Here is a 26007-nt window from a genome sequence, read left to right on the forward strand (position 1 = left end):
CAAGCTGCCAGTCTTACAAAATTAATCTGGGATATAAAAGTCTAGCTGAAACCCTTACAACTAATGCATTAGGCCAAGCCCTGTCCACGGCTTTACCTGTATCTTTCCCTTCAGTTGACTATGCGTGCAAGTGGAGATTTCAGCCTTACAATTACAATTGAGTAAACAGGACAGCCGCTAATGAACAGCGGGAATCTGCTACCATGCTTCAGAGAGAGATGTTCACACAAAACCCATGATGTTTATTTTAAGCCCTTGGAAAGGAAATGCAGTTCCATGCATACAAAACAGACCCATTGACATAGGAGGTATCATCTCAACAATTTCTAAATACCCTTGAGTCACAGGCTATGGCAACTGAGGCAGCACGGCTGAGGCCCAGCAGGGGCTTCACAGGTTCAGCACCTCCTTACACGTACCTCACTAACAGTCTTGAAAGCCGCCATCTTAGCCCTCCTTCTTCCAGCTACTGCAACACACGAGAAACATCCACTAAGTTGTCTTGTATCTTTTATTTAAGCTTCTTGGTTAAGATTTTCTCAGGTGACAGGAGAACCCGATTTTAGCTGCCAGTGTAATAAGTGACTGAAATGCATTTATCTTCAGCTGCTTTGTTACTGTCCTCATCATCTCAGTAATTTTTTTTTTCGGGCACTCAAAACTGACACAGAATTGTTACACCAGCATGCTGAGGCTCTAATCAGAAAAGCTCCTATAGTTACTGAGCAGGTTTAGCAAACTTTTGCCTCAGTTACTGACTGAAATGGTGCTCACCAAAACAGTTCTCAGAGATAATGCGAATTATAATCCCCTGATAACGCTCCACAGAAACAGCATGTGTGACTCATTTTTCAGTGCCTTGCTTTACAGCACTATTTTGGCATACAGATCACATTGCGACTTTTTAGTTTATGAACACTTTGTCCTTTTGTCTGAGCACCCCCCTACTGTGTTCAGTGGAAGCCAAATCACTATTTTAGTGATCTGAAAAGACAGCAATTTAAGAAAATAACAATAGAAAAAGTGATTTGTTTCTTCATTTTGTGATAACACATTCAGATATCTTCCAACATTCTGTGACACTACAAGTTACTTGACTTTTTTGGTTTTGCACAGTAAAGGTGCACAGCTCTGATGATCAAGCAAGGATTGAAATAGAGATATGCCCTAGTAGAGACTACCTTCTGTGGCCACACCAGGTGGCAATTACATTGTTTGTACTGTGGCAGTATTAAGAATTCCTAGTTATGGCTCAAAGCCTCATTTTTCATGCATTTTTTCCTCTAGCAGCACAAAATATTAAGAAAAAAGATGTGCAATATGGGACATCAATGGAAAGAGATATATATGTGTTTAAAAATTTAGCAATTTGGAAAGGTTACTTGAATAAAAACAACTCCTTCTCCCTCAATTCCCACAGACAAGGAAAACAGGATTTTTTTTTTGTTCTACTCCAACACAGAAAGCATCTTGTTTCTCTTCCTCAGAGAAGATAAACAGGTTGTTTCTAGAGTGAATATCTCTAGTGTAGTTCAGTGTAAACAAGATTTAGGGTAAGCAGAATTGGAGGTCATGCAGCAGTGAGCTCAGAAGACAGCACTGCCTATTTTGAAGTGTAAGTTCACTAAAGCTCCTGCTATATCCACCTATAAGAGCAAAGTGCAACTATATGTAGTTTTTAATTAATCAGCTATGTTTATTGGAATGGTAACAAGCTACGCTCAAAGTTTTCAAGTTCTCAGTCCCTAAACACAGAAAAAAACCCAAAGGAAATGGTGTCTTAAACAAGTCTGCATCAATAAACTTGCAAGAAAAACATTTTGTTCCACTCATTCTTGGCTTGACTTAAAGCAAACAAAAGAAAACCCTTTCAATGTTAAAGGGGAGTCACCCACTGATCAAACCTTTCAGGTTCTATATTTGTATCACTCTAGGCCATGTGACAAAAGAGGGGTAAAAAAAAATCGTGGGAGTTACATAGCCCAGAAATTTATTGAATATTTGCTCAAATACATTCTGTATAGAACTGTTGAGCTGACTTGGTTTTGGTGCTCCCAGGAAAGATCATTAACAGATGCACTGAGCTGTAATCACCAATTAGGAATTGTTACGTACGCAAATGTTAAGCATGGGGCTGCAACCTCCCTCTGGCCAAATCTGTCTTGAATTTGACTGGGCACCTTCCCTTCAGAGGATTCAACTTGTATAAGCTGCTGCATCAAATGTTATTTAGAAGAGCCTTGCACATATTGGTCTTTTTAAAACAGTAAAAACACTTCAAGTATTTGCATTTGAAGTTTTCAATACTGGAAGCGTTATAGCTGAAAGCATTTGCAATGGGGTCTTTAATTTTTTGTATGGTCTCTCTTCTAAATCTCTCAGGAGATTTAATCTTCAGTTTTGGCTTCCATTTCCTCAGCATCATCATCCCCATCCACTTCAGCATTTTCCCTCTCCAGTCTTTCCAGCTGCCTTGCAAGTTCAGTCTCATCTGTGTCAGTAACCACCTTAGGCTGAAAAAAAAAACCCAAAACAGAAAACATGGTAAACTATCATTAAGAAAGATCATATGTGTGTGTGGTATATATATACATACATTGTATATATTTAGGCTCTGATTCTACATAAAGAGTACGAGATAAAAATACATCCTGAAGTCACACAATAAAAACCAGGAAAATTAGAATCTTTGGTATAGAAACACAGAAGTTTAGGGTTTCTTTAGTTTCTTAATACTTTTTACTAAAACTTCTCCTAGCAATACTGATCTTGCTTTACTTTAAAAATGTTGCAAGAAAAAAAAAATATCTTGGAATGTAATGTGTTCTTACCTCCATCTGCACATTAAAGACTCCTCTCTTCTCCTCAATTTTTTCTTTAATTACAGCCATGGCTTGATTTAGAACAGACAGTCCTTCAGTTCTCTCCAGTGTTGTTGTAGTCATCACATAACGAGGAGGAGCTATTAGATTAATCTATCACATTGTCGAGATTGTGAGGAAAAGAAATTAAAAAAAAAGCAAACTCAGCAACTAAAACAAAGAAAGAAAAATCTCAAAAGCAAGTGAGCAATGCAGTTCTGAGCGTAAAATTCACAGAAGAAACATTTTCCCATTAGAAAAACCCTTTCTAGAAGTATAAACAACTTGGATGGAAATAACAGATAACAAAGTGCACAGACTGTCCCATGTCCGGCACCAACATCAGTTACTTCTACTAGTATGTTTATTTAGACAAATATTGGTAAGTAGAGAGAATATCCACTTTGCAAATCAGCAAAACAGCCTAACACATAATTTTTCAAACAATTAAAAAACTGTGACAATGTATGATGGCTTTTTTTTGTGTTTTTTTTTTTTTTTTTAAAGATGACTGGAAAAGTAAACTCCTTGTTACAAGAAACCATTTTCAAAGAAGGAAGTACTTTCAAGTTTTTTGAAAACACGTGTTCAGTAAGGCACTCAATATCCTAAAATTGTTGAGGAGAAAAACTAGGCCTGGGCACAGCAGCCATTCTACCAATACTCACACATACGTGGCAAACATGCCTTTTCTTATATAATCTTATATCTGAGAACAAAATTTGTTGCTCCCTACCTAAGGCTACATAAAGGAGCAGTAGGTATGTAGTGTGCCAATACTAGACTTTAATCAACTGAACAGAATAAATACAGCTTCTTGAACTTGGGAAGCCACAGCACAGTCACAGGAACGACTGGCAGCACACAACTGAAAGGAACTGTGTTACGTACCTGATAAATAAGAATCAGAAAGCAACTACACAGCTTCTCAGCCTCAGCTACGTGACTGTGACAATAGCAATTGCACGCTACTTGTACCTGAGGGCATCAGAATACTTCGCTTTTGACTGCACAATTAAGACAGAAACTTACTTTAATAGGCATGTTCTCTGTGGAACAGTTCAAGCCTGCTCTCAAAGCTTCTTTCACTGCATCTATGCCTTCATAACCATAACAGGCAACCTCAATATCTAGGACAGAAGAATACAAATAATAAAACTTTACAGTTACCAAAAGCAATAGAATCTTTAAAGCTTTTTAACTTAAGCTTTAATAAAGCTTTTTAGCCACCAATGTTTATCCACAATGAGAACCTCAGTAGCTCCCAAAGCTGAGGAAGGTATTTCACTTTCTTGACTTGTAAGCTGAAGTAGGAGCCTTTGTGAATTCTTTACATGTACAGCATTTTACATTGTGCTTTGAAGAGCCAAGATACGAAATTACATACTCACATTCACTCACCTCTCAACCAATATACTCAATGGGAATTTAATTCAACAAGAGCAAGTGCAAGGTCCTGCACCTGGGGAAGAACAACCCCAGGCACCAGTACAAGCTGGGGGCTGAACTACTGGAAAGCGTCTCTGCTGAGAAGGACCTGGGAGTGCCAGAGGGCAACAAGCTGACCCCTGAGCCAGCAATGCACCCTTTGTGGCCAAGAAGGTCAACAATATCCTGGGTTGCATTAAAAGGAGTGTGGCCAGAAGGTCGAGGGAGGTTATCCTCCCTCTCTGCTCTGCCCTAGTGAGACCACATTTGGAGTGCTGTGTTCAGTTCTGGGCCCCCCAGTTTAGGAAGGATGTGGAACTGCTTGAGCAAGTCCAGCAGAGAGCTACCAAGATGATCAGGGGACAGGAGCATCTTCCTTATGAGGAGAGGCTGAGAGACTTGGGTTTGTTCAGCCTGGAGAAGAGAAGACTGAGGGGGGATTTCATCAATACCTATAAATATCTAAAGGGTGGGTGTCAGGACGATGGGACTAGACTCTTTTCAATAGTCCCCAATGACAGAACAAGGGGAAATTTGCACAAGCTGGAACACAGGAAGTTCCACCTCAATATGAGAAAAAACTTCTCTACTGTGAGGGTGACAGAGCAGTGGCACAGGCTGCCCAGGGAGGTTGTGGGGTCCCTTCCCTGGAGACATTCAAAACCCGCCTGGATGCGTTCCTGTGCCCCCTGCTCTAGGTGTTCCTGCTCAAGCAGGGCAGTTGGACAAGATGATCTCCAGAGGTCCCTTCCAACCCCTGTGATTCTGTGAATAATTATGTATTTCACATGGAGAGATTAAGATATAAAAGCAATAAATACCAGAGAAAATTAAGGATCTATCAGGAAAAATGAAACGTGAAAAAGCACATCCATGAACTCATATCTGTAATACCCTGATTAGTCTAAAGACTAATAGGTAGATTTCTCTACCTATGTAGCAATGTTGCAAGACTAATCTACACAGAAAAGTTAGTTTCACTTCCAGGTATCTAACAACCACCTGCTAATTCTGAGCTATCACAAACAAATCACAGAAGAGCACCCCAGTCAGCCTCAGGATGACACTACAAGCCAATAGAAAATTTCTACACTTGCTTTGAAGGCAAAATTAAAAACAACTTAGCCCATCACAACAAAACAGGCAAGAGGAAGTAAGAGAACATGGTCAACAAGTAACTTTATTTTCAAAACTAACAAAGTGCTATTTACATTAGCAATGTCACTATTTATGGCAATCAAATCCCACCTACATTTCTGAAGTTCATGTTAACTCATCGTGATCTAAAGTAATAGGTAAAGGACGTTTTTCATTACCTTACTTTTTGCACTCTCTCCTTGACTTCACTGTCATGCGGACATAGCTTATCTTTTCTCCTCCCCGCAGTAATCAACAAGAGTTAATGCTCTTCAACATACCCTCGCAGAGCAGAGGCAATTTCTCAATCTAGTTAAAAAATGTGCCTCTGATACATTGACTACCTGTTTAATAGGAGGCACGCTTTCAGGCTGTTTGGCTAGCTGTACAACCAGATTTACAGTTTTAAAGTAAGCCTTCTTAAGTAGTGCAGACGTGCTTTTTCTGCCCGCGCTAAGCTAATGAGAGACAAACCAGCTCATATGTTTTATGAATACATTAGAAACATGCAATGTTTGAGCTAACATATCTTGCTGAATGGTTTGCCATCAACCAATTAGAAGTACACCCAGAGCAAAGTCAGAACTATTTTCACATATTCATGGACAAGTGGGTAAGACACATGCCCTAGCTGTGCTGACAGAGATCAATCATCCTGTTAGGGAACCAAATAATTTAACACTTTGAATAACTAAAAGAATATAGTGGATGCAGTTATAACTATAAAATATTTAAATTCATTGTGTGTCAGCACAATATGATGTCCTGATATATAATGCAGTCTATGTACTTTGCATCCCAAGGAATCTGCAGTTCAGGGGAAAAATTAAAAGCCAAACCACCTTGGAATTTGAGATAGAACCCACACAGGGATTTCGCAAGCAATCCTTGATTAAGATGTCTTAAGTCTGGAAGAACAGTTCCACTCAAATATCAGCACCACCAACACTAGTTTTAACTGAGTTTATAGTTTGCAACAAGATTCACTAATTTGACTTATATGTAAAGTTGTGTTAAGTGAACACCTGGAAAGAACTCACCAGCTCGGATTTTGACTGCTTGTGGCGTCAAACGTCTGTTAATATTGTCAATCAATACACGCCTCTCTTCCTCTGTCAGGTCTAGGCTATCCAGGATTGCAGGGTCTCTGAACCAAGCAAAGCAACATTACAGAAATTATACTGAAGTGGAATATGACACAATATTAACTTCTGGTGCTATTTCAAAATTATTATGCCTAATCATAGAGATCTACTAGGGAATGAAAACAGGGAAGTTTCTTAAGAGTAGATTGAAACACTAGAAGAAAATAAACACATCTATTTCCAAAATATTTTCTACTGGAAGCACCTAACAACAACGCAGAAAAGTAGTTTACTCAACCTGTTCCTGAAAGGGAAGATCTGAATTTTTTTTTGCACATGATACACAGAGTGAGAAAAATATCTAGCTGCTTGGTATTTATGTTCCCTCCAGTGTGAAGATAAACCCATACCACATGAAAGAGAATCCATGATGAATCTGACTTTTTTTTTTCCATTATTTTAGCATTTCATTCAAATAAAAGGTTTTTGTCATTCTACAAAGTAACCTATACTCATCCCATGTTATTCTGTACTGTTTTTAACAGTGACTGGATCACAGACAGATACTTATATGCTGGCTATATTCTTGGCTAAAGAAAGAATACAGGTTTTTTAGATCACAAGCTAATAGTTTAAAATCCAGAGATTATAGAGGCAAACTCCTCTGCTGCTTATCCATATAAATTAGCAGCTCTTGTTTGAAGGGGTGTCAATTCTTTTTATTGCTGTATTAATTTAATCCAAAATATATCTGAAACAGAGATCATAACCAAAAAGCTCCTCACAAAAATTGTTCCTGTTCTTCAGACAGGAGTTGCAGTTCTCTGAGAAGCAATACTAGATCACCCACAATACTACTAGCAGAGAAACATGAACTAAAACAGCCCAAAACCCAGAGGCAATAGCGGAGATTGGTCTCTGCTGCTAAGTGTCATCTTTCATGATTTTATATACCAAGTATAGATAGTAGAAGGGCCAAACATAAGGAAACAAAACCCAGAAATATGACAGTGTGTACACAGCAAAAATATGAACCCATATGGCAGAAGTGATTTAGGACATGCAAATTCTGTTTCCTCATTTACAATCTATTCTGTTAAATCCTCAAGTAACTTTCATGAGCATTTGGTAGGCATTCAACAAATATGTCCTGAATGTTTATATTTTACTGATCAGAGGGTAAATATACTTTAAAATTCTGCCACCAGTATCCTGCTGTGTGAAACCCCAAAACACTAATCCTAAGCACTAAGAAAGAAATAGCAAATCACATTCTTAGAGGGCATGCTAAGCCTCCAGAAAGCACTTCAGCAAGCATAGGAAGGCAGCAATATCCACATTTTTCTGCTCTACCACTACAGCTTTATGTAGGAGCACAATGGGAACAAACAAAAGTTGCAGTCTGTTGTCAGAAATCTTGAGGCATTATTGATGAAAACATGTTTTCAGAACAGTCTGCTTCAGAAGTTTGTGCTCCAACTTGAATAACAGGTATCGTGTGTTTGGAATTTTTTCTGAGTTTAAGAGAAACTTTATCAGCCAATATAACTACAGTTTTTTGTTCTTCTAGTTCCAGAATGATCTGGAATTCCTCCTGCAGCAATGTGCCCAGATTTGCCCTTTACAAGTAAATGCCAAAAAATAATTATTATTCTATGAAACAGAGTGCATTCAGTCCAAACGAGTAAAAGCCTCTTCCCCAGAAACACAGAGATGGTTTTAAGTTAATCAAAACGCTACCAAGCGCCCTCTGCTTGAAGTCAACACAATTTCTGAAGTTTTATTGCTGCCATCTAGTGTTCAACTCAAGTTTATCGTTCATAAGCTTATGTGCTGTTAAAAGAGTAAAATTGAAAATGTTTACTGAGAAATTTATTTTTGGGTTGCCAGTTTCATCATAGAATCTTTAGAGGGGAGCCAAACAGGTTAATTCTGAAAGCAAATTAAACTAACATACTTCATAAACAAAATTAAGAGCAATCTATCTCAGTGCATATTCCCTTAGCATCACAATTTCAAACTCTTTCTGTTCATAATTCCATTTCTATGTTTATGATCCCATTCCCATTCTTTAAGTTTGGAATTGTAGAGAAGTAACAAGCCAGCTTGTTGCTTTTAAAGAAGAAAAATTCTGCCGGTGCAGTGGAAGAGTGACAGTCAGCTGTGAGTAAAAGTATCTTCAGACACAGAGCTAGATATGTTTGGTAACACCTGCTTGGGATGAAGAACAGGTAAATTCTGACAGACAAACTAAGATCAGTGCTGCTTCTTCTTCTGTTAGAAATATTGCAGGCTTATCTATAGCAACAGAAATCTCTCTAGTGTTTGTAATTACATGTTTCTCTTATAACACATTCACCTAGTGCCTGAGTATTTCTCCACATCAAATTCAATTAATACTTTTAAAAAACTGACATACACAGAGCGGCACACTCAAAGATGGATAAACACAAGGCAACTCTGAGCCTCTTTCTCAAAAGCTTTAGGAACTTGAAGAAAGCAGTAAGACGGAGAAACCTACAATAAGCTCCTGGAAGACTGAGGTCAGAATTTACTAGGTTTACTTGACCAGTACATTCTACATACAGACTCCGGGGAAAAAAACCAGAAACCACAAAAGCCCAAAAAGAACATTATGATGGATCTATTCCAGGAAATACTTCTCTGCAATTATAACATAAAGCCCTAGAAATAGAAAAAATATCCTTACGAGACTGCATGCTTGAATGCATCATAAGCACCATATCCTGGTCTTTTGTACTTGTCATCAAATACCCAGGCAGTTCTCTGGAACAGACTCTCAAGTTGCTCATCCTTTGTATACTCCAAGACTTCAGCAACATGACGAAGAATGCTGTAAACCTTGAACACAAAAAGGGTATTAGAAAAGCCAAAACAAATCACCACCCATCCACACTTATCCGGTCTCACACTCTGATTTAATGCCTGGCTCTTACTATGAGTTTGTACAGCTTAAAATTGAGTCCTGCAGATCAAAGTGCATAACCAAAATTGTTGATGCAAATAAACAATACAAAATATTAAAATGTCTTGATTCTAAACACTGCATGATGTTGCAGTACAATCCTTCCCTATATTTAGCAACAAACTACATACTCAGTTCTAGGAAGTTAAAAAATATCAAAACCACTTTATTAACCTAAGCCTGTGTAGTTATGAAGATAAAATTATTCTCTCATGGAAACTGATGCCAAAAGTGTTACCAAGTTGATAGAGAGTATATTTGCATACAAAGGAAAAAAGTTAGAAACAAAGTAATATTTAATGTTAAGTGTTCTACTCAGAAGCATAAGACCACACAGTAGTAAGGATGGGAGTAGACGCCCTAAACTACTTGCATGGGTTTTCATTAAAACCTGTCCAGAGAGTGCTACCAGCATAGGCTTTTAGATTTCTAATCATTTAAACCTCCCCCTTTACATCACAGATTCTCAACTGACGTATTACTTCATCTACTCATTAATCTGATCTGGCCATTAATTAAGAAGCAGCTTACCAGAGTGCTCATGGACAGATGACCCGATTACGTATACTTGCATGGGTAAATGAGAATCACAGTATGCTTAATAAATGAGAACAAGACTTTATTGTCATATTATCTTATGTCTGTGCATTTTGGTTGCTCAGGAAAGAAGCTGGCAACACAATGCCTGCATCTAGCAAAGCAACTTACAGTCTTTGATTTCGTGAATTTGTCTTCACATTTGATTGCCTCTTCTGGAGAAACTCTTCTTTTTGACAAGTCAATATAACCTATTGAGGAAGACCATTTTGAAAGCGTCAGGCATTGTGTAAACTACATCTAACTGCTTAAAAAGAAAGGGATAAAGAACAAACACTGGCTCAGGATGTGCCCCTTGCCTAAGCTACCTCTGTCTGTTGCTACAGAAAGTAACACCAAACCTTAATGAATTTGATCAAATCATGACCCAAACTAGGGTATTATTCTTTTGACTGTAAATACTCATAATAGCAAATCTTTAAAATTACTGCCATAAGAATGTTTTCTCTGCAAACCTGGATGAAATTTTCATTTTTCAGCTGTCAGTGATCCATTTTTCTGTCACTGTAAACAGTTTTGACAAAAAACATACCCATATACAAAGAAGCAAGTTTGATGCATATTTTTGTAGTGCTCAACTCAATGTCATTCAAGGTTGGCACTCCATCAGTTTAGCTCTGAATGGTTTCCTAATAAAGTAGGCCAGGCCTCAAATTCTGGCTCTAACTCCTTGGATACCGTTTTGGGAGAACTGTCTGTGAAAAAAGGTATTTTGAACCATTTCTTAGTAAATTTGAAAAGGCCTCCACCTACTTCTCACAAACTATAGGCTCCCCAAAAGATTCAATAAAAGATTCACTGTGTGAATTCCAGGTGTGTTTCTCTGTTAATATGAGAATGAAATAAATTTCTAAGACGAAGTATCCTTTCATTAGAGATGTTAGAAAACTTATTTTATTTGAAATCTATCTGAAATAAGTTTCTTCTTGTTTGTTTTTCCTCTCTGCTTTTTCTTATCTTGTCATTTGTTACTTAATCTCAGAGTTAACTGCAGTTCCAGAAGTATTCTAGAAAAGCATATTACCTGAGAAACATCATACCAACAGTCATGTTTCTAGAAGATGTGCTCAGTGTTTATTTTCATTATTTTTTTACACCTGGATATAGATTTTAAAGACTGCAAGGAACCGTACGAGCAAGATCCAACATGTTCTACATAGAAAATATATTTTAAAAGCCTTTAGAATAAAAGCTTCAAACATCAGAAGACAGGAAAAGACAAAGTCACCTGTACAGTCTGAACTTATAACCAACCTCCTGCAGAGTTTATGTGGTACGATAATTACATATATGTCATTTACTTTATAGCCAAGGTTCAAGACTTGTTAATGCATAGGATGGACAGGAAGTGTTAGATGTTTACCATATAGATTGTTAATCACTACATCAGATGATCCTTCTCTTCAGTTAGGACTTAGAAAGTCCACATAGATATCAACAGAAAATTCCACCTCACTATGGTTTGTTGACCAAACATTGAGCTGGTGAGGACCCACTTAAGCAAATCTTTACTGATGTGATTGACCTTCACTAACCCAATGCCCAAAGGACACAGAGGAATGGAATAATGATCACAAATATCAGACGGCATGATGATGGTCTATTTTGCTCAAGTGCCTTAAAAAAAAAAAAATCCCTGACCAAAACAATGAATACCTAAGCCACCTGGCTTATCTGCATTTCTAGTAATTCAGTCTTGATATAGCCCACAATATCCCCCCCAATACCTTTTTCTTTGTCAACTCTTATGACGACGACGCATTCATTCCTCCCGATCCGGATGAGTTTGTTTATTGAACGAATACGCCTTCTGGATAGCTCACTGAGAAGGATCATGCCTTCAATGTTGTTGTACTCCAGCAGGCTGACATAGGCCCCCATTTCAGCAATGGACCGAACATTGACCATCACCACATCTTCCACCTCTGGAAACTTATGCTGATAGAATCTACAGCTTAGTCCTGGCATTCTGGAATTTGAGCAGAAAGAAATAAAGATTTTATTTCACAACACATCACTGACTTCTCCTACAAACATGGTAAAAAACGAGCAAGGACTGGTGAGGATAGAGAGGAACACTTGTACAAAAATGCAAATTAGGATAAGGCTTGTGCAATTCATACTTGGGTTCTAATGTTAATTTACTGTTTAATTTCTTAGTATTTTAGTATTACCACAATAATTTTCTAAGATGCTAATTTTTGCATTAAAGTAGAAAAAGCTTGCTACCCAGACTTTATTGTCCAATTCAACCGCCATACCACCTATCCATAGCACAGAGTAGAGAAGAGACTTCAAGTGGTGAAAAGGTGGTACTGCACACCTTGCATCCATCTAAATTCACGAGGCTGTATAAAATTCTAAATCAGAGTTTAACAGGAGGCGACGGGAGAGAAACAGCCTGCAGCGCTCATGACGGTATTTGTATGCACATACTAAGACAGCATGTGAGAGGTGAAGAAAGTAAGAGGTAGAGTAAAGCTTCTACTACAGAGCAGACCCTACACTCCAGAAGATGACTTTCTAAACTCAGCACAAGATGTTAGGAATAATCCTGTAAGACCTGCTTCAGAGGCCACCTGTCAGCAAAGAAAGCAAAGGCCATAATTATAACAGAAGATAGAACTCGCCTGAATGAATGAAGCACTACAAAAAAAAAAAAAAAAAAAGAAAGAAAAAAGCACCCCTCAACATATTGCTAGTCAGGAGGAAAAAACCCTGAAAAACAAAACCAGAATTCTTTCATTATAGGTACAAAAAAAGGTCAAAAATAATGCTTCATAATCATGTAGTGATAAGAAGGAACACTTAAACGTCTTCATTTTCCTGATGATGAATCCACATACTCACCACTCACCAGGTTAGTTCAATTCCTTTTATCTATGCCTAGAAGTTTCACACAAAAAGTTTCCTACAGAAGTAGGAGAGACTAAGATGCTGAGTCAGATGCATCACTCCTTCAAAATGGTGAGTACAACAAACCTTCTGAAGTTTTACTCTTGATCTTTACAGCAGTGCTAACGCTTTCTAGCTAGATGAGAATTTGAAAAGGGAGTAAGACGGTAAAGGCAAGCACTACAGACGCATGGCCTTACAATTCAGAACACCCTGTCCATCCTTATTTCCATTCTTAACTTTCCAAAAGGGGAAACAGACACTAGTAAAGGATTATGAAAACACTCGTCTAAAGGCTTCATATAACTTCATTCAATTTGAAACTGAACAAAGAACTCTAAGATTAAAAATAAAAACTTCAGTGTTCAGTTTTCTAGTCCACTTCATGCAGCTCAGCTCGATTCTACACCTCTACTTATGAGATACAGAATAAAAATATTGCAAAGCAACATACCCCAACCACAGCAAGAATCGACAAACACTGCTCCGCACACAGATTACTCTACTCCTCTTTATGGAAACAAAATTTTTTATTTTGGCCTTCTGTGGGAAGCCTCTCAGGAGCAGCACAGCGCCCACGCTGGAAATATATCATCTTTCCAGGAGGTTACGAAGGCCCCCGCAAAGGTTTAAGCCCCCACGGCCGCGCAAAGCTCCGCGGAAACTGGCGAAAATGGAGTGACTTCTGACCAGCGGCTGCCCCAGGCTGTCGACAGGGGCAGCGCCCCGGAGAACCTAGGGAAGCGCTGCCCGGGCCGGCCGGCGGGCGCTGCCGGGCCGGGAAAGGCCCATCTCTGGCCCAGCGAGGACGAGAGATGGCCGGGCCCCGCGAGCACGGCCTGCGGCGCCCGCGAAACCCCTCCCCTCCCCCTCGCCCGGGCCGGGCCGGGCCGGGCCGGGCCGGGCCGGGCCGGGCCAAGCCCTCAGCCGCGCCAAGTCCCCTCCTGACTCCGCGGGCCAAGCCAGGGCCAGGACGCAGTGGGGGTAGAAAGAGGGTCGCAGCCGTCACCTGGTAACAGCTGAGGGGTCCCGCTCTACGCTCGCAGGCCGGACTCTCACGCTGCACCCGCTCCTGCCTCAGCGTGCGCCTGGCCGCCGCCCCACTGCGCAGGTGCCAGCCCACCCCGCTCCCGCTCCTCCGCACGCGATAGGCCAGCCCCGCGTCCCCAGGACCATGGAGTCTCAACGTCTAGGCAGAGGGCCGCCCTGTGCTTAGAGCGCTACCCTCTTCCAGAGACCTCCGGGGTTCACAAACAGACGCGGGAGGTCACGTGACCAAAAGCGCTCTGGGACCCGGGTGCTTCCTCCGCCGGGGGGCGGGACCGGGGGGCCGCGTCACGTGACGAGGGCGGCGGTGGCGGCGGCGGCGGCAGCGGCGGCAGTGGCAACAGCCGGAGCGGGCCCCGCACTCCGCCGCCAGCATGTCGGGCAAGGACCGCATCGAGATCTTCCCCTCGCGAATGTGAGTGTCCCGGGGCGGGGCGGGGCGGGGTGAGCGGCCACGGTGCGACGGGCGGGCCTGGCCGGTGTCCCGAGCGCGGCGGCGGGCCGGGTCGGGAGCGGCGGTGGCTCGGGGCCGTGCCCGGGGCAGCAGCTCCCCGTGCTCCGCTCCCCGCCTGGGCCCCGGCCCTGGGAGCCGCCGTGCCGGTCTGTGTCCGCTGCGGCCCCGGTGCTCAGCGCCGCCGGGCTCGGCGTCCAACGCCCGTAAGGGCTGCAGTTGGATCTCCCCGTCAGTCCCTCCTTTCAGTCTCAAAACGAGCTCTGTCAGCCGTCAGAGGGTAGTGGCGGGGCCCAGAACCAAGGAGCAGGCGGCTTCCAGTGTGTGGTTGCAATTACGCAAACCTTGATTGTAGAAAGAACAATTTGTAGACTATACGTGTAAGAAAAAAATGCACAAATTGAACCGTAGCTTCCTTTCACTTTTTAGTAGATGATACTGCTGTACAGGAGGCCGGCCATAAAGTGTTAAGAAAGAAGGAAGTAAAATGTGTAAAGTGCAGTGGATGGTCAAGTAATTTTCCAGATCCTGACAGCATACCATTTGTCATGAGATCAGATGTCTCTGACAAGGCTTAGAAAGTTGCCAACACTGGGATAAACACAAACAGTTAGAACTGTTCTACTAATAAACCTGCTGTCTTAGTAAAGCTGTTCAGTTTCTCTTCAGAACCGTCCAGGACAGAAAGACTGTGCCCTAAGGTGAAAGGCTGTTTAAAATCCTCTTGCATAAAGTTGGGTTGATGCCTGGATGTAGTCTTTGTAAAAACGTGCCTTGCAGGACAGAGAACCTCAAATGTAGAATAAGTTATTGTCACACATGAGCTCGGGACATATGAAATAACAGTTTATACGGAAAGATGAATACATTACATGGTAGAGGTTCTGCTGTGACACTTAGTTCAGAAATAAATTATTGCATATACCAAGTCACTGCTCTCACTCTGGCTCTTTGATAGTGCTCTTTTCATTCAGTTTACATGTCCAAGGAGGAGGCACTTCAATCACTTTTAAAAGGTTACCTGGTTTTGTGGGCTGATATGTCATTGTGGCAAGAAGGTGGTGATGTACAAAGGGTTAATATTTACAAGCCCCATTTCAAATGAGGTAATAGACCAATAATGTGGCTTATGTTTTGATAGGAATGTGAGTTAGGATGATAAAATAAGATGGCTTGCCTCTGCAACAGTTTATTTTTGTTAACTGACAGAACAGAATTTCACAAGGTTTGGGTTTTTTTTGTTTTGCTTTTCTATCTTTATGAAGTTGCTTGCTGGTATGAGCCTCTTCTGCGCTGGATATGATCAATTACAGAAGCTGCTTGGTCTCCTTGACAGTAAGCAAGATTTGTTTAATGCACTCTCAGAGCCTGTGAAATCTTGCTTGAACTAGAAGGACAGCCAGTGTCTGGCAGGTGGTGAACAGAGCAAACAAGTTAGTTCAAGGCGGTGACAGAGACCTGCTTGTTGTAGAAGTAAAGCTGCCTTTTTACTCTTTGACTTTGGTTGTTTTCTTTTTTAATCATGAATATTCAGAAAGTATTCGTGCTTCTCAGTCGTGTTTGGTAGATATTAATGGAGCTACTCTCATCACATGCCAGTAGATGTGGAAAGGAATGGATTCCATTGTGTAGGTAGGATCTTAATTATACTTACTTTTTCCAAGGTCAGAGAGGAAGTGTATAAGGCTTCTCTTCACAGAGAGCTGACCTGAGTATTGTCCTTTGTGTGTAGTGCCTGCGTGTACAAAGTGGTAGCTTAAGTTAGCACAGCTTGTGGTTTTTGTAGTATAGCTCCTGCTATTCTAGTTAACTTAAATCAAAAAGATTCTTCAAATTAAAATATACTCCACAGCAGAGAGAGAGGCAAGGTTTGGACCCTTCTTCAGTTCCTAATTCTGTATGAGAAACCTGTAAGTGTGCTACTGGAAGTAAAGGATATAAAACACTACAGCTAGCTTACTAATATCCCTTTTAAACTGATGCTACTTCTGATTGTCGTAAATAGCTTGTACATCTCTTGTGCAGCATATGAAGATATGGAATCATTGTACTTTCTGACTGTCTTTAAACCAGAATGTACAACTGCTGTATCTTGTTGCTCTGTAAAATCAGAACAACAGCCTCAACAGTTATGATCACATGAAGAATTTACTGTGCTCTCTGATTCTGAGAAGACGACATAGCAGTAAAAGAGCTTAAAAGCAATACACTGACACTGGCCTTTTGGGGTGGTTTGATTTCTGGTGCATTTCTGGTACTTGTAAGTCATCAAGAAAAATGAGAACTCTTATTTCCTATTATGGAAGTGCTGAAAAATGACGTGTCAGTTTTCCATGATCTTTGACTTTGCAGATGATAACCTTGTAATTCTCACTGACGAGGGAGATAAATTTAATAAATTCCCATTTGAATGGGAATATAAAATTCTGTCCCAAAGTGGCCATCCTTTTTTACTGCATTGATGTTTCTTTGTTGCTTCATAATTTCAGTCATGTCCACATCAGAAAACTTTGCATAAGTTTTTTTCCTAATCCCTTCAGATGATGCAGAACATTTTTCTTTATTCCTCTGTTTAACAGGGCTCAGACCATCATGAAGGCTCGTTTGAAAGGAGCCCAAACAGGTCGTAACCTCTTGAAGAAAAAATCTGATGCTTTGACACTTCGATTCAGGCAGATCCTTAAGAAAATTATTGAGGTAGGTAAATTAGAATTTTCCTCTGTTTGGCTCACTTTATTTGAAATCTCTCTGTTCTGTTGGTTGTTGTCGTGGTGTAGCCGGCAGCTCAGCCCCACACAGTCGCTCGCTCACTCCCCCACCGGTAGATGGGGGAGAGAATCAGAAGGGTAACGCTCGTGGGTTGGGATAAGAACAGTTCAATAATTAAAATTAAAAGAAACAAGAATAGAAATGCAATGTAAAGGAGAACAACGAGAGGCGCAAAGCCCCGGGGGAGGGGGGAAGGGAACGAACCGCTGAAACAAACCGTCTACCGCCGCGCCGCTCCCAAGCCGCAACTGCCCCCCCTTAATATACTGGTCATGGTGTCACGTGGTATGGAATGAACCTGCCATTGGCCAGTTGGGGTCAGCTGTCCTGGCCATGGCCCCGCCCCTCCCAGCCCCCCGCCCCCCGGAAACTGGAAAGGCAGCTGCCCCCCACAGTGAGGAGAATTAACCCCTTCTCAGCCAAAACCAGCACAGTTGTGCGTTCCGCTCTGCTAACTTCATTAGGTAGGCTGGAATGTAGGACAACTTTGTGAATAACCTATTTTTCATAAATGATGCTGCTGAGGACAGATGAGCATAATTATGCTTTTCTGGCTGCCAATGATACAGAAATTTTGTAAGAGTTAATATTCTTCACTTCTTTCCAACCTGTCCTAGGCTCTGCTTTCTTTTGTGTCCCACATTCCCTATCATCTATTCTATGTTACAGGGAGTTTGTGCTGATGCAGCCAAATAGTTTAGGAGTGGATTTAACGTGTTCTGTAGCCCAATTTTTTTGTTGATTTTTGTGTTTTGAGAAGATAACTGAAGATCTATAATGTTTCCTGCATGACTAGGTACACTAGAAAGCAGAAGTTCTGTCCAGATGGACCTTGTTCTGTTATGAAGAAACACTGAGTCCTGCTTCTTCCTTTGCAACGTGAATGACAAATCTAAGATACTCACTAGAGCCTAGTATGCCTTGTTCTGTTTTACCATACTAGATGGGTTTTGGTTGTACTGTTCAGGCTGCAACTCCTCCAATATCCATGGTCATCAGTAGTGCTTTGTTGCCACACTGTAGACAAGCTCTTGGCACTCTGTATCTTGCTTCCTATAGACTGTCTAATACACAAAGGCTCTTGCTTCTCGAAAGCACGTTTTTTTAGCTATAAGGGCTTCAAATGTGTAAAAATTGGGAAAAAATGGAGCTGGTGGAGAGCACAGCATACACCTGTACACTGAAAAACAACTTCAGCTGTCTCAAAATATTCAGTACAATATGAAGAAAGAGTGTTTTCCTGCTGCGCCATTTCATTGTTGTGGTTTAACCCCCATGTAGTAGAGTTTTATTACTATTAAGACAAACAATTGTCTTTTGCCGTTCCTGCGAGTTCTACACTGGGTCAGTAAAGGAGGTGAAAATTTTTTCTTTTGCCAGTCAGCTGGAAATTACTGTTTACAGTTAGAGAATAAGCTACACATGCAGGACCTTCTCCCACTCTTAAATTTATCATTTTTTCTTTATGCTGTTTGTTATTTATCCTGGAAAAGAAGTAATGATATGTGTTGTATTTGCTGCCTTATTTTTTTTTTTTAACCAGACTAAGATGCTGATGGGTGAGGTGATGAGAGAAGCTGCCTTTTCACTTGCTGAGGCAAAGTTTACCGCAGGAGATTTCAGGTGAGGATTGCTGATCTTGTGGATGTCCTACCTATGAGGAGGAGTGATCAACAAATTGTTGATTTCTCTTTTGGAAAAAAAGTAAAAACCTTAAATGCACTTTAAAAAGATTAAAAAAGACAGTGGACAAGGTAGGACAGGATGAGCTGAATTCCTTTAGGTAAAGATGGGGACGTCACTGCAGGAGAAAGATAATTTACATGATGAAAATGTATACTCCATTGGAAGCTAAACAAAGTGGAAAGATTAACAGAATTTACTTTTTGAGAGTTTTACTTTTTGAGAATTTACTTCATTTGAGAAGGTGTTGCTTTTTGCATCTTGGAATTTAAAATGTAGGGAAACAAGAATTTATAGCAGAGTATTGGACTACTTGTTATTTTGATCTTTCTTGTGAATTTGAGGGCTGGATGTAATGTGTGTTATTTTCTCCCAGTAACTCATACAGATATTTTACTAATTGTTCTGCCCTCTTGTTTCACTAGGACTAGCGAGGGATGTAGGTGAGAGGGGAAACAAATCTTTTTCCCTCCAGTAGGATGTTTTTTTAAAAAATTACAGTTGAAACTAGGGTGTTTGTGTAATTCATTCAAATATGCAGAGGTCTCGTGGAATAAAGTTGAGGAAGTGTTAACAATTTAGCTGGTGGTACTACCAATTAATGGGGAAGAACTAAGTGATCAGACACAAGAGTAATCTGCGTGCTGCTGGAGAAAAGTCTTTTTGCCCTTTCATTTGGATAGGGTGGTGTTTCCTGTCCTAACCAGTCACAATGTTTAGCTATAAACAATAGTCAGATTCCACTCTGTAAGCAAACTGAACTTCAAGAGAAGAGTTGGCTATAGCAACCTGTTCTTGCAAGACCTTAAGACACTTTAGAATTCTTCAAGATGAATTGTAATACAAGCTTAAGTTTGTTAATATGATAGAGTTAGTGGGTAAACAAACTCCTAAGTGTTCTGAAAGAACAAACACATACAAACTCAACTGAAAAAAATGTTGTGGCCTTGGTCTGCATTAAAGCCTCGACGTTCCTTCACTTTTATTGGGGAAAAAAGTAGCACAGGTTGATTATACCAAATGTTACTGAAATATTTTAAAGTAATTTGCCAGATAACTGGCTAGTTGTCGTGGTTTAGCCGGCAGCTCACCCCCACACAGCCGCTCACTCACTCCCCCACCGGTAGATGGGGGAGAGAATCAGAAGGGTAACGCTCGTGGGTTGGGATAAGAACAGTTCAATAATTAAAATTAAAAGAAACAACAGTAGAAATGCAATGTAAAGGAGAACAACGAGAGGCGCAAAGCCCCGGGGGAGGGGGGAAGGGAGGGGAGAGGGGGAACGAACCGCCGGAACAAACCGCACGCGCCGCAGCCGCTCGCCGCCCGCCGACCCGATGCCGCGCCGCTCCCGCGCTGCCACTGCCCCCCCTCCATATACTGGTCATGGTGTCACATGGTATGGAATAAACCTGCCATTGGCCAGTCGGGGTCGGCCGCCCCCACCGTGGCCCCGCCCCTCCCAGCCCCACGCCCCCGCCACGCGGCAGAGCGCGGGAAGCCAGAAAGGCAGCCGCCCCCCACGGTGAGGAGAATTAACCCCTTCTCAGCCAAAACCAGCACACTAGTTTTTAGCTATGCTTTGTATGCTTGGTCTAAGACGTTTCTAAAGTTACATTTCACAGGCTCTGCATCTTTTACATTTCTAAACATTGCTGGAAACTATTTCTTTCAAAGCTTCCCTGATAGCTTTGAAGTCTGTGCAATGAATTACTTAGAGAACTGAGCTGAAGACAATTTCCAGATGTTTACAGCTATTTGGTAACTACTTCATCTTGTATATAATGACAACTTAATGAACCACTTCAGCTTTCCTGATTAAGATATATGTTTTCTTCCTTACAGTACCACTGTGATCCAAAATGTGAACAAAGCTCAAGTCAAGATCAGAGCTAAAAAAGACAATGTAGCAGGTGACTCTTTTTCAGACTATGAGTATTTCAGCTCTTAAGGGAATTGTGGGAGGAGACTCTGAAATATGCAGGAATGTATCCAAACACTGTCTCCTCGTCTTTATTTCTCTTATTCATCTAACAGTTAGAACACTGATAATTTGCTAAGGTTTTTTTCCCCACATACAGCAGATAATTTTTATATTTAGTAATTTACCTCATAAAATTAAATGAGTGTGCATAAACTGCAGTTCAATTTCTAGATCTTTAGACAAAGCATAACTTTCATAGAGCTTTACTGAAAAATAGATTAGGAAATTTAAGTATCAAAAATTAAGTAAGTTTCAGGGAATTAAATATCAATAATTGTCTATGAAGAAAACAAGAAAGGTAAATCAGGATTGAATGCTTAAAGTATTCCTTAAGCACAGGGAATACATTGCTAAACAGAAACACAATAAAACTGAACACTGAATAAAACAGAATACTTCCTTGAATTTTTCACGTCTAGATCTCTGTGATCTCAATACAGTTCTGAAGTTCCATATTAAGATGTCAGAACAAGCATGACTTAATGGTTCCAAGCTATACAGAAAGATTTTGGAAGCAAAGCATCTGAGCTTGCATAATGTATTAAGAAGCGAATGGGTAAAAGTGAGTTGTACTTAATAAATCTATGACCCTTTATACTCTTACACACATTCTTGTTCACTTTTTCCAGGTGTAACCTTGCCAGTTTTTGAGCATTACCAGGAAGGAGGGGACAGTAAGTACAAAACAAGTATTTTCTATCTTATGTGTACTTACGGCTATTCTATGCTAATATAAAAATACTTGTCATGTCATGTCTTGCTGATAAGTCAGTTTACATCATAGGCATAGATGTACTTACTACCTCTACTATGCCTTGTCCTGTTCCTGTGACATGGAGGGATTATTAGGGACTGTAGTGGATTTTAATTTCCTAAATCAGTGAGTCTTTCAGATGAGGAGAAGACTTGTCTTGAATTACCAGGTTTTGAGACTGGTAGGTCTTACTGTGGACATACACAACAATGATCTGTAGTAACATAAACCACTATAAAGCAATTTAATAATGGGCAAAGGTTTAGCTTGCCACTTGCTGAGCTGTCTCCCTCCCTTTACTTTGTAAAGGGCTGATTTTTATCTAGTAAGAAAACACCACAGTAGCAATAGCAACAAATAGTGATTTTTTTTGTTTGTTTTCAGGCTATGAGCTGACTGGCTTGGCCAGAGGTGGAGAACAGCTGGCTAAGCTGAAGAGGAACTATGCCAAAGCTGTGGAGCTGCTTGTGGAACTGGCCTCCTTACAGGTTAGTGGGAAGAAAAAAGGGGAGTGTTGGTTTCTCACTGTTCTGAAATGAAATGAACGTTGTCTCAGCAACTGTAGCTTAATACTTTGAGCCGTACTATACTGCTTTAGTCCCAGTGCTGTACAAAGTTGCAAACCTTTTCTGGTCATAAACCAGAGTCATGTTACTACTTCAAAGTAGTTTTTATTCCTTAATGCTAAAAAGAAACTTTCTTTGGGGGGGATGGCATTTGTAACTGCTCATGTGCGAGTGTTTGGCGTGCTGTAACAGTAGTAGAAAAACTTCTGCTTCTGTCAAGAATGTAGTCTGTAAAGCTACATTACAGACGTGGCTTTGGCTTTCAAGTGCTATTTGGTTTTGTGCATAGAATGGATGGAAATGCTGAATTTGTCTTGTTATGTATTAATTATTTAATCCCATTCCATCAGACATCCTTTGTTACTTTGGATGAAGCCATTAAAATAACAAACAGACGTGTGAATGCAATTGAACATGGTGAGTATTTTTCCATTTGGGACACACGATATTTTTCTGTCTCCATGCAAGATGACGAGCAGGGTCATGGAAGCCACTCTTTTGACTGCTTTCTTGTTAGTAGGATTTCTAATAGTTGAACTCTTCAGAAAGCATTACAACAAAGCATATTTTAAGAAAGAACAAAAATTGAAAGCCCAGTGGAATGGACTGGAGTACAGAGATAAATGAACATACAAACATGAGAAAGTAATCAGAAGTTGTATTGAGACTCTATAGAACAGATATTTCACAAACATATTCTGGAGTCTCTACTAGTGACTTTGACTCATTTGGTGAAGGCTGTTGACTAGAAATAAAAGATAGAACATCTTAACACACAGAACCATCCGAAGAGCTAGCATAATGGCTTTTAAACCTGTAATGGTGGTGTCCAGTAGAGAGTTGGTGACTTTTTTTGTTGGTTTTGGATGGAATTGCAGAGCAGTCATCCAGAGAAAAATCTTGGTAACCTGTTCAGGTTTGCGTTACAGGAAATAGAACAGTCCTAATATTAATACTCTGGTATTTTTCTTTCATCTGAATTCCTTATCTTTCACGTTCTTGCTTGTAAATTTGTTTCTTGCAGTTTCTTAAGTTCTACCTATGCACGCTATGGCCATGATTCCTTTTGCTGCAGTATCCAGACTGCTTTGAGTATTTCAAGTTCCTTTCTGAGTTGTCGATAGCTCAGATTTAATCATATTTGCATGTATGCAATAACGTATTTCAGTACATGTTCTAAACCATCCTTTTCAATACTGTTTTTCATAGACTTGCTCCTTTGAATGTGCAGGCCTTATCTGCAGCTTATCTCTGCAAATTTGACTGCAGAGGTTTCCTCTGCAGCCTTCCAAATAACTTCGGTGGTGCTGTTAACAGCTTCCTCCTTTCAAAAAGTGATTCTGACACATATCTTGCCCAGTTGGGTGTTAAAGCTTTGTTTAATGTCTTCTTCCCTTACATGGTGTTATATTTGAATATTTGTTTTCATGAAGGCTTTTTCAAACCAAGATCATAATTTTGTGAGTAAAAAAGTGATATACTGAAGTTTCTGAAAGAACGTGATGGAAGAAGATAGTCTGAATTCAAATCTTATCCACCTCTTGGAGGATTTCTTTTTTTTTTAACCACTGTAAGGTCCTTTTTCCCCATCGAAAACAATCAGGGATCAGTGCTTACTGATTCCATTGCATCTTTCAAAAGAACACGCTATGGGAGATTCTGTGATGTTCATAGTCTTAGTTTAGTCCTGGACTTACTGAAGAAAAGAGTTTTGTGTCCTTGTCTGTAATGAAATAGTATGATCTTCCACGAAAGACATGTAAATTTCCCCTAGCCAAAAGAATTACTAGACTGACTTTAAACAACCCTCTGTGCACTACATTAGAGAACTTTCTGGCTAATATAACAGCAGTCTGACAAGGTCCTTATTTGTATTTTTTTTTTAGTGATTATTCCCAGAATTGAGCGTACTCTCTCTTACATCATCACAGAATTGGATGAACGAGAACGAGAGGAATTCTACAGGTAAATATCTAAAACAAGACTAGGCTAGTCTCTTTTTCTCAAATAAACCATTCCTCAGAAGGTACTTACGAGAACTATTCACCAAATCTAGCAGCAAACACTGTTAAACATGACCTGGTTCTTACTGTACATGGAGATTCTAGAGCTGGGCGCTTGGAGATCTGCAATTACTTGTCTGAAAGTTACAAATGAATCCCTACCACTAGGTCCTACATAGCTGCTGTTATTGTTTTTCCAGAGGGAACGAGTGGATACAGTACATTGAGGTGTTCTGCGTTAAGGACACCTCTGCCATAGAGGCCAGTGTTCTGGGCTACCTGAAGCAAAAATGTCAAACCTGAAATGAATTAAAGGAGAATTAACTTCATTAAAGACAAGCAGAGTACTATAATGCAGTGTTTAAGGTCAAGAATATAATTTATAGTTTGGATGAAGAAATGAGTTAATCTACAGAGATGAAGTTTTTCAATGGCAGCAGCTAGCGATGTAAGCCTTTTACCATTTGTTACACAATTTTTGTTTCCTGGTGAACTTCTCCAGGCAGCTTTATCATATCCCAAGATGTATGGCATCTTTGCTGCTAGCCTGTTTTGTGAAAAAATATGTTTCACAGGTAAACCACACTTCTCTCTTCATAGGTTAAAGAAGATCCAGGAAAAGAAAAAGGTATTGAGAGAAAAATCTGAGAAAGAACGGGAGCTGCGGAGGGCTGCTGGTGGGGAACATGAACCAGCCAATCTCTTAGCAGAAGAGAAGGATGAAGACCTTCTCTTTGAGTAATGCAGCACAGTTGTTGTACATGGATCAGGGGACCCAGAATACAAAACATCCATTTACAGTATAATTCAGGACATGTTGCCTCAATGACACTTACATGGCTTCTCAGTTGGTGTGTAAGTCTTGAGTTGAATGGATTGTGGACTTGTCTTGGGAGGTTAGGGATCTGGGAACTTGACTGCAGCATAAGAGGAAAAGGAGAGATGAGTAAGGTGCTTTACTGTCAGGGAAGCCTTCTACTGCATGCTTAGCCTGTTTCTTCACCTAGTAGGAATGACTGTCCATAGCTGTGGTTTTTGCAGGATGGCTCTGGATTTGCCCAATCAGATTCCTTTTTAGTTGCTCCCCTTCCTAGTGCAAGCAGAGAAAAAAATATTATTTAAGGAGGGATATGCATGTAATGTTCTTTACTGCTGAACTGCTAACGTTCAAGTTGCTTACTTGAACCTGCTTAAGCAAGTTTGGCACAGCTGAAGTCAAATGTTAGTAAAGGCAACTCTAGTTTTCTAATCTGTTGATGAAATCCAGAGTCTTCTGTGATTTGTTTTTGTTGCACAATTGTTACCATTGGCCTAAAACATCTATGGTTTATAATTAGGGTCTGCCAACTTGTGTACTGTGCTAGAAACAAGTAAAAATTTTATGTGTTAAATATCTGGGGTCTGGCTCAAGTTACTAGAAGATGGTGGTCTTAAAAGCTGGTCATGTTGATTTCCAAGCAGAACCTTTGCTTCATCCCCTACCCCCAACTTAGAATCCGCACTGGGCACGTCTCTCTTCAGCCCCTGCCCACGTTCACTTAACCTTTACTGCTTTAGATAAGAAACCAAGGAGAAGTGCCTCCCTCCTGACACAAACACATAGAAACCCTTCTCAACTATCCAGCTACACATTCCTCGCAGTCTTCATTGCAAACAGCAAGTTGACAGGCAGAGCAGGGTTGAATACACAGCAGTCCATCCTGGCTGTGATTCTTCATGTCCTTTGCTGACCAGGGGAGCCTAGGAGAGTGGCTGATAAGC

The 26007-nt window shown here is 40.5% G+C and overlaps 2 protein-coding genes across 2 annotated transcripts; one reads left to right on the top strand and one right to left on the bottom strand.

Moving 5' to 3' along the window:
• Positions 1 to 1672: 1672 nt before the first annotated feature.
• On the bottom strand, positions 1673 to 14277 carry EIF2S1 (eukaryotic translation initiation factor 2 subunit alpha). Its single transcript, XM_075103157.1, has 8 exons — positions 13999 to 14277; positions 11822 to 12063; positions 10206 to 10285; positions 9222 to 9373; positions 6467 to 6573; positions 3894 to 3991; positions 2832 to 2975; positions 1673 to 2513 (listed from the first exon to the last, which is right to left on the bottom strand). Exons 2-8 carry the CDS (start codon positions 12060 to 12062, stop codon positions 2388 to 2390), a joined length of 948 nt encoding a protein of 315 aa, XP_074959258.1. The 5' UTR covers position 12063; positions 13999 to 14277; the 3' UTR covers positions 1673 to 2387.
• A 3-nt stretch (positions 14278 to 14280) lies between these two features.
• On the top strand, positions 14281 to 25637 carry ATP6V1D (ATPase H+ transporting V1 subunit D). The gene is made up of 9 exons (XM_075103158.1): positions 14281 to 14451; positions 17067 to 17184; positions 18800 to 18879; positions 20785 to 20852; positions 21553 to 21597; positions 22062 to 22165; positions 22594 to 22660; positions 24130 to 24208; positions 24847 to 25637. The coding sequence occupies exons 1-9, from the start codon at positions 14411 to 14413 to the stop codon at positions 24986 to 24988; spliced, it is 744 nt and encodes a 247-aa protein (XP_074959259.1). The 5' UTR covers positions 14281 to 14410; the 3' UTR covers positions 24989 to 25637.
• The last annotated feature ends 370 nt before the right edge of the window (positions 25638 to 26007 follow it).

This window comes from Phalacrocorax aristotelis, chromosome 9 (assembly GCF_949628215.1).
Source record: "Phalacrocorax aristotelis chromosome 9, bGulAri2.1, whole genome shotgun sequence".
NCBI classification, from domain to species: domain Eukaryota; kingdom Metazoa; phylum Chordata; class Aves; order Suliformes; family Phalacrocoracidae; genus Phalacrocorax; species Phalacrocorax aristotelis.

Bases quoted from the DNA above. Each gene is read 5' to 3' on its own strand.
- EIF2S1 (XM_075103157.1), bottom strand. From the start codon at position 12,062: ATGCCAGGACTAAGCTGTAGATTCTATCAGCATAAGTTTCCAGAGGTG. The intron at 3,992-6,466 runs GTGAGTTCTTTC...CTTCTGTCCTAG, and splicing joins AGCAGTCAAAATCCGAGCTG to ATATTGAGGTTGCCTGTTAT. The intron at 2,976-3,893 runs GTAAGTTTCTGT...ACAATGTGATAG, and splicing joins CAGAGAACATGCCTATTAAA to ATTAATCTAATAGCTCCTCC.
- ATP6V1D (XM_075103158.1), top strand. From the start codon at position 14,411: ATGTCGGGCAAGGACCGCATCGAGATCTTCCCCTCGCGAAT. The intron at 17,185-18,799 runs GTAGGTAAATTA...TTTTTTAACCAG, and splicing joins TCCTTAAGAAAATTATTGAG to ACTAAGATGCTGATGGGTGA. The intron at 18,880-20,784 runs GTGAGGATTGCT...TCTTCCTTACAG, and splicing joins TTTACCGCAGGAGATTTCAG to TACCACTGTGATCCAAAATG.